Here is a 12,339-nt window from a genome sequence, read left to right on the forward strand (position 1 = left end):
AGGCAGAGGCTGTAAATTGCTGGTAATTACATTGTGTAATTACTACCTGATTACTTTTTATTTTATTTTTTTAATTTCTATTTTTTTTTTGTTTTAATTTTTTTTACTTCTATTATTTTAAGTTCTTTTTTTAATTTTATTATTCTAAAAAATTGTAAATTTTTATTTTTATTTTATATTATTATATTTCATTTTCTTCTTATTCTCAGCCTTACCTTACGTGATTCTATGTAATTTTTTCGTATTATCTATTTCTTTATGTCATGCTTATTTTTCCATTAGCATAATTTTATTATATTCTAATTTTTAAATTACAATATAATTTATTGTTAAGTAAGTTATAGACTTACGTTTTCTTTATTAAGAAAAACTAAAACTAAATCGTATTTATTGCTATGTTGAAATTTGTTATAAGAGTATTATGTTAAAATTTTTGTTTTGAATTTATAACTTATGTTATATTTTCAGTTTCATTTGTTTAGTAATATTGAATCTACATTGCACGTCATTTTTTAATTAGAGTTGATAAATTATATTTTTGTCAAACATTTAATAATTTATGACATTTTATTTATATATTATTCTTTTTATCAAACATGCATTTCACGATGTTCGTAGAAACTTCATACTTTTAGTTGTTACGATCAATTCAATTGAAATATATTAATTTGAAAAAATATAAATCAATTATTTTTTCATAATATTAGTTACAGAAAATATGTTTATTAATTAATATATTTTCAAAAAAGAATATATATCTTAAATATTTAATTTAATGTCATTTATAAAGTTTCTTATTTGTCTAGTTTAAATTTTAAATAATTAATTTTTATTTTAAAAATTTATTATAATTTTATGATTGCAATTGTGCATCCAAACAGAACATGTGTAATTACACTGTAATTACGCTGTGGCAACCAAACATGTCAGTGTAATTACTAGGCCGGTAATTACTATCCTAGTAATTACACCAATTCCAATTACCAGGTGACTTTCCAAACAGACCCTTAATGGACTAATTAATTTTACAATAAAATTAAAACAAACAAATTAAAATAAAAAAAAATCTACTTTTAATTACTTAATATTAAATTTAAAAATATCAATCGAATATCAATCGTTCGGTCCCATAAATAAGATCAACTTCTCCCTTGTGCTGGCGCGTGTACAAATGTTCTGACAAATGTCTCTATGAATAGACAACATTTGTCCTCCTAAATATTCTGCTACTATTTCACCCGCCAACACTAATTTTTTTTTTGTTTCATTCTTCTTTTTCTTTTTCAAAAATTCAATTTTTTTTATAATAATTGAAAAAATTTCAATACCCACTGTTCATTTTTATTTTTTTTAATTTGGGTTTTTTCTTTCTTGTTTTCACCGAACTTTGACTGTGAGATTTTTAGGAAAAAAAGAGATTTTTTTTTATCAAGTGTTCAAGTATGTGTACTTAAAAATTAGTGTTTTTAAGGTTTTCTTGATGATGGGTACAAGGAAGAATCACAAAATTGGATTTAGTAGTAGCTATGATTATTCATTCAAGATTCTGCTTGTTGGAGATTCTGGGGTTGGAAAAAGTAGTCTTCTTCTCACTTTTATTTCACATCATCTTTTTCAAGATCTTTCTCCAACTGTTGGTAAGTAAAAAATTCAAACACCCTTTTTATAAATTTGTTGTTGTTTTCACTTAAAGTTTTGATCTTTGTTAGATATATGTTGTGTTTGTGCTTTTTGTTTGGTTGAGTTGATTGGAATAACAAGGTAGGGGTAGAGGTAAGGTCTGCGTACAAACTGTGCTCTGTGGACCCCACTTGTGGGATAATACTGGGTTTGTTGTTGTTGTTTGGTTGGTTGAGTTTGAAGTTTAATCATTTTTCGTGTCATAGGCGGAATTAGGATTTTGAGTTGATGGATTTTGGATTATAAGTCGAGCTAGGATTTTGGATTATAGGCGGAGCTAGGATTTTGAGTTGATAGATTTTGGATTATAGGCGGAGGCGTGGAGCTAGGATTTTGAGTTGATGGATTCTGAATCATAGGCAGAGCTAGGATTTTGAGTTGACTAGAATTTTGAGTTAATGGATTCTAGATTTTAGAAAAACGTTGTTTATTGGTTCTTAATAAAGTTACCTATGTTATTATGTGGAATTTTTAAATACAAATATAGAGTTTGAGCCAAAGCGGTAGCATACCAGTTTGGCCAAACCATAGGCAGAGCTAGCTATAGCTCTGCACCTGATTTCCACTATGGTTTTCTTCAGGTTACTTTATCGGGGAATGGGACTTGTATTACTCCCCGTCCTATTTTATGTGACACTTTTCGAATTTCGAAATTCAAACAAATCTGTCTTTGATCGTTAATTTTTCATAGATCTTTTGAACATTTTGAATTATCAATTATTGTGATTTATACTACTTTTTATGTAGTTTACAAATATATAAATTTTCGGTCAAACATAAATTGTTTGACAAAGGGAGTAGTTCTTTTGGCAAACTTGATTTGTTTTGAAATATTTGACATTCTAATGATCAATTATCTCTGGAAATTGATTGAATTGCGCTTGTTTATGGAAATAGAATAAGTATTATATGTATTTGCTGTACTTGTGATGCTCTTAATTTCTTTACCTTTTATATCTTTCTTTATTAGGATTATGATGAGTGGAAGTATAGACTAGTAAGACTACCTTTTTTCCGTGGAAAGAATCAAGGCAGAAACGGATTTAGGATGTTAAGTTTATGAGTTCTAATCGCCACTCTTTTTGCTTATTTGTTGAATTTCTTAATACAAATATAGGTGTAGACTTCAAAATCAGGATGTTAACTGTTGGCGGCAAGAGGTTGAAATTAACAATTTGGGATACAGGTAATAAAACATAATTTTGCTGTTATGCTATTTTATATAGGAAATTGTATACAGTACAATCTGTTCAGTATTGGTAGGCGTGTGCCTTCTTCGGAAAAATGCACCGACATAAATTTCATGTTACTCAACTTATTCTTCGTAAAAGTCGCCAATTTCCCCTTTTATGCAATTTCAAGTAAGGGTTTTGAGTATCCGTTATCTCTGTGCAGCTGGACAAGAGAGGTTTGGGGCATTAACAAGCTCATATTATCGAGGGGCTCATGGAATAATTCTAGGTAAGACATCAGAGATAACTGCTCTTGCCTTCTGAATTAGTTTATGATTGATAGATATGAGCTTAATTTGTGTCATTGCTGCGGAGTGAACTGCTAGTTGCTATTTTTAACGTTGTCTAATATTGATCTTTTCTAATCTTAGTGTATGATGTAACAAGGCGAGAGACCTTTACAAACTTATCTGAAACTTGGGCGAAGGATATAAAGTCTTACTCCACGAATCTCGAGTGTATCTTATCCTTGTATCATGATGACGTCGAATGTTGGGTTAATCCATTCATTTTATTGTTTGAATTCACCTAGGATGAGAAACAAAATGTGAAAATTGGTGGTTCATTTGTATTTGAAAAAAATGTCCTATTTACGACTTGGCAAAAAATTACTAAAAGAGTGAAATATTATATTCTCGAGTCACGGTCTGTGAACCTGATCAATGCATGTTACAGCTCCACTAGTTCACTTAGACAAATCAGTCATTTTTTGTTGAAGTTGAAGTGTTTCACACTTTGCTTTTGACGAAAAACATTGCTAAAGCCACTTTAATTGTCTTATGATTTCCGTCCCATCAATCATGCTCGAGTATTCTCATCTCAAGCTCAATTACGGTGAATTTGCTCATTTTGCTGACATAACTTATTTCAGGATAGTGAAAGAGCTGTAACTAGAGAAGAAGGCCTGGCATTTGCAAAGGAGCACAATTGTTTATTTCTCGAATGTAGCGCTAGGACAAGAGAAAACGTGCAGCTATGTTTTAAAGATCTCACACTTAAGGTACTCCTCAAAGGCGCTTTTTCTCCACTATGGTTAAAGATATAGTTGATCGTAGTTTCTTGTAGCCACGTGTATAGATATTTGGTTTGCCAATACACAGGAAGAGGTAAACAAAAAGGGGATAGTGAAAAAAATTTCCCTAATTGTTCGTAGACAACAAAACACAATAATATTTTAATAAGATTTCAGACGTAAATACACACGTCTACAATACCCTTTCAACTTTTCTCAACCCTTACAATTATGTAGAATTGTATCTAGTTATTTCGACATGCAGGGAAACAACTCTTTGTACAGCTATATACCTTCTGAGCTGGTGTTAATTGCTGAAAGTTTGAAATATGAGATATTACGAACACCATACTATGCTTTTTGTTAGTTTGGTTCTTATGCCAAATATTTCACTTTCGAAGCATTATGCGTCTCTGATAGTATATAGTTCAAAGTATCTTAAGACTTGATGAAGCGGCCAGGAGAGACGAGCTTTGAACTATTCTGTGTGATCTCTTCTGGCTGCTTCATCAAATTCGTGAGCTAGTTGTTGCAGCGTGTGATTCCGTACACTTGATGTTTGCTAAAACTGCTCAAATTTCCCTTACAGATACTAGATGTACCAAGTCTAGTGGAGAAAGGTTCTGCAGTAGTGAAAAAACCAATCTTGAAACAGAAAGAAGTGCAGAAGTCTCAACGTAGCGGAAACTGTTGCTCCTAGTTGATATACTTGTGCTAAACTATACTGAAGTTCAGAGGAAAACTCTTGAACGGAGCGTGATGCTCGTTACAAGGATGTGCAGTCAGACGACAAGCTCATCGTTCAATCTAGTGAAGGTACTGTTCTTTTTTTCGCTTTACGTTCGTGTACTTAGATGTAAAGATTTATTTTTTTTCATTTGCTAAAATCTTTTACAAGAATGGTGCTAGAAAGCCTCTTTTATCTCATGGGGAGATGTAACAGGACTTGTACCAAATGAATTTTGTGGCTTAAAGAAAGTTGTTCAATATAAACATGTACAATATATATATATATATATATATCATCATCTTGTGGAGAGATGTACAAGTTTTGTATCAAAACAATTTTTTTTTTTGTTGTAAGTAATATTTCTCCTACTTTCTTATTCTTCGATTTGTTATTACGCCTGTTGTTTCCTTTGTTTCGGTTATTGTATTTTCTCTATTGGATTTCTCTCTTACCTGCTTTGATATGCTAGACATAAGTCGAAAGTTTATCAAAAATAAGGATGTGAAGGTTGAGGTACAGATGGAAGACTACGTACACATCACCTTTTGCGTTGGTGGTTGTAAAAAGTTGTACATTGAAAAAAAGTACGGAGTAGTAAGTACTTCTCCATTATTAATTACAGGTTTATGATTTGAGCTCGGGAATAAAATTCTTTTTATTGATAGAGTAGGAAGTACTTTTTCATTATTATAATTAAAGGTTTAAGATTTGATCTCGCGAATAAAATCTTTTTTGGTGGAATAGTAAGTGATTCTTCAGGATTAATTAAAGGTTTATGATTTGAGCTCACGAATAAAATCCTCTTTGGTGGAGTGCTTTTCCCAAAGTGGGACTTTTGGTGGGGTGTTTTGACGTGAATTTGAATTAGTTAGGATCTAAATTGGTAATAAAGTTCCTCCAAATTCGACTTAGTTAAGCGGATCGTACACGGGTATGTGATAGAAGAGATGCACGATAGGAAAGCGTGTTAAACGAGTGAGTTGAAAAGAATTGAGTTAATAAATAAACAAATTATGGACGATTCAAAAAGGATAATTAACTAGGTTTGGAAAAGCTAGCAAAAGGATGCCTCTTTTACTATATTTTGGGGTTTTTTCTCAAGTTTTTGCCCCTAAAAGATGTAACATTAGTAACAATTCATTTTACATAATATTCACGTGATAATATTTAGAAATGATCTATGGGCATATTTGAGTTAGTTTTAATTACTAACTTAATTTTACGATGTAATAAATTGAAAGTTGGATAATTAACATGTCATACGTAAATATTTTTAAAGTAACATCGATAATTATAATTTAATACATTTTGTAGATTAACGTGACAGTACTTATTCATTACCAATTTAACTAAATTGATGTACCAAAAGGCCGTGGAAGATTAACTACTCTAACCTTCTTCATTTTATTTTAATTTAATTTTTTCAATTCAGTTTTTGACGCTTCACTCACGTTTAGGTTTTCGCTTGTTGAGAGTCAATTTAATTAATTTTGAAGTTAAATTAAATTAAATTAATTCAATATTATAAAACTAAAATCAGATATTTAAAAACTGCGAAAAGTATCGTATACGATCAATTTTTTAAAAATAATTTGTCTATCAAAAGTGAAACGTGATTAATATTTTAAGACGTAGAGAGTACACGTAGACGTGGAATAGACGATTACGAGAGAATTACAATGAGAAAAAATTGGATGGTATTATAACATTTGTAATTTACTAGTTTGTCTTTTTTGTTTAAATATTTTTAAATTAAATAATCCCTTAAGAAAATAAAATATTCACAAAAGTTAATATCCTATCGATAACAAATAAGTTAAATTAACCTTATTTAAGACTCTCTCTAATTAAAATAATTAGCAGGCTCCAGCAAATGTATAGTTGTATTTTTCTTAGACAAAAACAATGCTATGAAAACAAACAAACTATAAGAATCTAATTATTTTCATATTTTGCCTAATTTCTTATCTAAAACATAGCTTTAACTTCATTAATCATCATTATAGTGAGATTAATAAGTTATTAAGGAGAGAATTAATGAGGGAATTACCAATATGGCTAGTTCTTTTCTTGGTTTTATTTTGTTTTTTTTCTATGCAAGTTATTATTATTAATGGAGAAGAAATATTTCTTGAGTGGCATGTTGATGAAGATTATAATATCAAACCAGTATCTGTGGATCAACCAGTATGATCTCAAAACTCTTCCAAGTTTTTTTTTTTTTTATTATTATTTAGAGTTGTTTTCTATCGGAGGCGTATTTAGAATTTAAATTTATGGGTTCTGAATTAAGAAGCGGAGGAAGATTATAGTTTTTGGGTTTTAGGACAAGGTCTCGAGTGCTAGCAAATGAGTTATAAAATTAGAGGGACTATATATAGTTTCTGAAGTTTGGGATACGATCTCATGAGTTATGAATTTAGAGACGAAGTTAGGATTATAGTTTCTGAATTCTAGGATACGACCTCAAATGATAGTAAATGAATTCTAAAGTTAAAGGCAAAGTTAGGACTATAGCTTTTGGATTTGAGGACACGGTGTCAAGTGTAAGTGAATGAGTTCTGAAGTTAGAATCAGAGTCAGGATTATAGTTTTTAAATTTTAATTAGGATATGGTCTTAAGTGCTAGTAAATGATTCTAAATGTAGAGACGGAGTCTGGATTATAGTTTCTAAATTCTAGGATATAGTCTCAAGTACTAGTAATTGAGATTATCATGAATTTAACTTTTGTATATATGATTCATGAATTTTTTGACAAATATACAATGTCTGAATCCAAGTCACTAGATTTGGCTTAACTCGTTATTCAATTTTATATCCACCTCATTTTTTTTTAATGTTAGTGAGTGCAAACACGAATCTAGGGCGAAGTCAATAGATATAATTTTAGGAGTAACTTACTTCAAGTGCTAGGTATTGAGGTCATCAATTAACTTTAGTACATATTTTCTTTTGATACAATATTTGCACGATCTGAATCAAAGTCACTAGGTTTTGGTGAACTCGTTATTCATGTCTCATCCACCTATGTTTTTTTATGTTAGTGAATGCAAAAGTGGATCTAGGGGGAAGTTAATCAAATTCGTTACTTTACACTCAAATTATATATAGATATGCCAAAAAAATAAAAATACTCATTCAGAACTCACCGACTTTTTTTTTTCCAGGTGATAACTATCAATGGTAAATTTCCTGGTCCTCTACTGAACGCAACCACCAATGATAATATTCATGTCAATGTGTTCAATGATATGGATAAATATCCTGTCCTTATTACATGGTAAATTCTAAGAATATTTTTAATAATGTCAAAACATTATGAGCTAACTTATCGTTAAATATATTGTTTAGTGGTAATTAACACTTTTGTAAATGTCCCTAAAGCCTATAGCAACATTAGATTCAACGACAATTAACTGATATTGGTAAAAATTTAGCGCTCTTTGTTAATGTGCACATTTATTGTTGCTAAAAGCTATTTTTGTTATAGTGTAAGATCACTTCCCCCTGCAAATCCACCCTACCTCCAAACTCACCCCAATTTCTCCTTCCCCTCCCTGTCCCGTCCGGCCCCATCAACTCCACTTCCATACCATAGTGTTCACCTAAATTATGTAAACATACTTTTACAACATATTTTTTCGTGGAAAATATTTTTCTTCGTACCACATACACCCTATAACAAGGAACTTTTTCTTTATTGGGCCTTATAGGAATGGGATCCAACAAAGGCATAACTCGTGGCAAGACGGTGTTTCGGGTACCAATTGCGCGATCCGGCCCAATACTAATTGGACTTACGACTTTCAATTAAAAGACCAAATTGGAAGTTTCTTCTATTTCCCAAGCCTACATTACGAAAAGGCCGGTGGAGCATTCGGCCCAATTCGAATTAACAATCGGGTCACGATCCAACCCCCATTCGCGGAGCCCGAAGGGGATTTCGATCTTCTCATCGGTGATTGGTATGAAAATAGCTTCAAGGTAAATAATCTTATTCATACGTTCCATCCCTTTGTATTGTTACTTCATATTTGATAATAATATAATTCTACGAATATTCAAATATAACTTATTTTCTACATGAAGATATCTAAAACACACATTTTAATAGATTGACGGTTAATTATGACAAGTCATATATCATAAGGACCAAAGCTGAATTTATCATTAACTTAGGGATCAAAAGTGTTGTCATCCTATAATTTATGTTATACTAAATTTTCGTGCTTCATCTTTCTAACAAAAAAGTTATATTTGTTTACATTTATTTTTTTCCTTGCATAAATAAAGTTAAAATTTCCTTTAACTAAATTATTTTAGATTTTTGAAAAAAATGAATAGGTTATTGGAGACAAGTTGGCACATGAAGGCTACAATAAAACTCCAAGCATGATGCTTATGAATGGGAAAGGTTCATATTTAGATCCAAAAGCAAAATCCAATGAATCCTTCACAATAAATCAAGGTAATAAACCCAATCCCCCCCCCCCTCCTTTTTTATTTTTATTTTAAAGATTCTCGTAATGTCGTCCCTATTTTAAAAGTTGTGCAGATATAACTCTTGGGACTGAAAAAACATTAGACTGGCGTCTATAAATTTTTAGATCGCGGTCTAATGTTTTCTCACAATGACCATCTAGTAAGAAATCACAAATTTATTTTTGTACAAACAAATATATATTGACATTTTTTATTATTGATTTTCAGGAAAAACATATAGATTGAGGATTTCAAACGTGGGAAGTGAATGGAGTTTCAATTTTCGAATCGAAAACCATACCATGCTATTGGTGGAAACCGAAGGCTCGTACACCAATCAAATCACGTTAAATTCTCTCGATGTCCACGTGGGCCAATCATATTCTGTTCTTGTCACAGCTGATCAAGATGCTGCTGATTATTACATAGTTGCAACTGCAAAAATGGTTAATTCAACTCAACTCAAAACTCTTCAAGTTATTGGTGTATTACACTATGAAAACTCAACCAAACCTGCTAATGGGCCTATTCCAAATGGGCCTGATCCATTTGATGTGAACTTTTCTATCAGTCAAGCTAGATCCATCAGGTAGGCCCATTTAGTTGCAACATCCAATTCAATTAATTGCCCGTTTTGCCTTGGGTCGATCTTTAAAATTTGTCCTTTAAATGAGCTGATTTTCATTTTTGCCTTTTTGGAATCAAACTTATTCCTAGTGGACATAACTTAAAGTCATGTTCAGATATAACTTGTGAGATATTATGATACGAAAATATAACCCTGTGATTATGATAATCATAAATTAAAGACCAACCAAAATAAGAGGTAAAAGTGCAAATGATCCCATCCACTTGGGTAAAACTACTTTTAAGATCAACTTTAAAAAATAGCCAATATTTAAAAAATTCTTTGAAAAGTAGACACTTTTGATGGGAAACACCAAGATACAATAGTGGATTTCAAACTTAAACAAGTGAAAAAATCTAGGATATTGTCACAATTTTTAAAATCCACAACATTTTCATTGATTCTGAACTTAAAAGAGGTGAAACTCTATGATAGTGTCCTCGATACATGACAGAGTTTAGATTTTTAAAAGTTGAAATCCATAATAGTGTTTGGTTTCACCAAAGATTATTTTCAGCAACTTTTGAACATGTAGCTATTTATCAATTACACGTTCTGAAAATGACTATTTTTGAATTTTACCCTCGATTTCGAAGTTCAATTTATTTTTCTTTTTGGTATATTAGATTTTTTCCCCCATTTTTGCATGATAGGTCAAACTTTAATTAATTTATTTTTTCAGGTGGAAATTGACAACAGGTGCAGCAAGGCCTAATCCACAAGGAACATTTAATGTATCCAATGTGACATTGTCACAAACTTTTTTTCTCCAAAATTCATTGGACTATAAGAATGGTATGATAAATTATGCCATCAACAATGTGTCTTTTGCAACACCAAAAACACCATTGAAACTGGCTGATTATTACCTTAACGGCGCCGGAGTTTACGAGCTCGATAAATTTCCGGCTAACGTTAGCCTACCGGAGGTTGTTTATGGAACATTTGTTGTGTCTGGAGAACACAAAGGTTGGCTAGAAATTGTATTTAAGAATGAGTTACAAGTCATGGATTCTTGGCATTTGGATGGATTTGGCTTCTTTGTTGTTGGGTAAGTATAAATATATGACTCATTTATCTAATGTTCGGTAGCTTATTCATTTTGGGCTTAACTAACTTAGACTCGTGTTGAAAAGTTTTACTATTTGGGAGGTGAAGTGTTCTCTATTGAAGGCGACTTTGTTTTCAAAGGTCATGAGGTTTTTGATTAAAGATGTACTCATACTTATTATCATCCCACAATAATCTTTGATCGTGAACTATAATTTCACTATAGCAGTAAAGTCATAAAACTATTTTTTTAAATCATATTAATGTATTTGAATTTTTTATGATCACAACTATATATATTTTGACACATTAAAATTATGTAACTTATCCACGATAACAATAAAGTTACTTGATAGGTAAGTTTTTGTCATTAGAGTAATTTACCATTGGTAACATTTTATTACTTTAATATGACAAGATAAATTTGTTATTTCATTTTTTTTGTTATAATAGATAAAGTTTGGTAATCATAATTTTGTTATTTCATTTGTTGAAATCTCAGGTATGGTTTTGGAAATTGGAAACCTGAATCGCGATCTACATATAATCTTCATGATCCAGTTGTTCGTTCTACTGTTCAGGTAACTAACTAATTATGTTATTGATTTTTCTCTTTCGATAAACCCTATAGTCAAATCCCTGAAACTTTATATTATATGCTAAAATTGTATGATTTTTTTTTATTATATATATATAAATAGGTTTACCCAAAAGGATGGACAGCTGTATATGTATATCTAGACAATCCAGGGATGTGGAATTTAAGGTCACAAAAATTGAAAAATTGGTTCTTAGGACAAGAACTTTATATTAGAGTTTATGACTCTGATCCTAATCCAGCCAAAGAACTCATTCCCCCTAAAAATCTACTCTATTGTGGTTAGTTACTTTTTTTTCTTCTTTAAATAAATTTATTTATGTAAAAAAAAAAAAAGAGATTTTTTAAAAAGTTTTTTTTGGTACAGAAGATATAATGTCATTTTATTTGACTTTCGATTTCGAAATTTATAGGAATTGTTCAGGCACCTCCACCAGCACCACCACCAGCACCAAGTCCAAAGCCAGAGCCAGTACCAAGCCCCGTTGCTCCAGTACCTCCGCCTCCTCCAGCACCATCATCTACAACTACTACGAAAATAAAATGGTGATTTATTTATTTATTTATTGAAAAATATTTACAATTTTAAAAATTATTATTCTAATTTAATTTGTCACATTTATTTTTTATTTCCTTTAATTTGAGTTGTTTTTTTAAATTATTTTGACAGGTTTCATATTATTGTGGCTATTTTTGTGATTTTAATCATATGAGATGGGAGCTCAAGTTTTGGTGCTTATAATGACATGCAAATCAGTTTATTTTCTTGTATTTTTTCTTCTTCTAATTTTATGTTTTGTTTTGCCTTTTATTATCCTTATTATATACTTTACATACTAAGTTGTTATCTATATTGTTGTACCATTTAATTAGAATTGGGGTTTAAAAACCATAAGAATATATATTGGTTGAGCAAATACTACAA

At 30.7% G+C, this 12,339-nt stretch overlaps 2 protein-coding genes across 2 annotated transcripts; both read left to right on the plus strand.

Moving 5' to 3' along the window:
- The first annotated feature begins 1,402 nt into the window (after positions 1-1,402).
- Positions 1,403-4,963, plus strand: LOC125837055 (ras-related protein RABC2a-like). The gene is made up of 6 exons (XM_049516194.1): positions 1,403-1,637; positions 2,798-2,866; positions 3,076-3,141; positions 3,284-3,408; positions 3,784-3,912; positions 4,514-4,963. Exons 1-6 carry the CDS (start codon positions 1,481-1,483, stop codon positions 4,622-4,624), a joined length of 657 nt encoding a protein of 218 aa, XP_049372151.1. The 5' UTR covers positions 1,403-1,480; the 3' UTR covers positions 4,625-4,963.
- Positions 4,964-9,048: 4,085 nt separating this feature from the next.
- On the plus strand, positions 9,049-12,133 carry LOC125837032 (monocopper oxidase-like protein SKU5). Its single transcript, XM_049516166.1, has 7 exons — positions 9,049-9,124; positions 9,367-9,727; positions 10,449-10,817; positions 11,319-11,397; positions 11,518-11,695; positions 11,828-11,960; positions 12,085-12,133. The coding sequence occupies exons 1-7, from the start codon at positions 9,049-9,051 to the stop codon at positions 12,125-12,127; spliced, it is 1,239 nt and encodes a 412-aa protein (XP_049372123.1). The 3' UTR covers positions 12,128-12,133.
- Positions 12,134-12,339: the final 206 nt, after the last annotated feature.

This window comes from Solanum verrucosum, unplaced genomic scaffold, assembly GCF_900185275.1.
Source record: "Solanum verrucosum unplaced genomic scaffold, falcon-dt-bn FXZP01000165.1, whole genome shotgun sequence".
In the NCBI taxonomy this organism is placed as follows: Eukaryota; Viridiplantae; Streptophyta; class Magnoliopsida; order Solanales; family Solanaceae; genus Solanum; species Solanum verrucosum.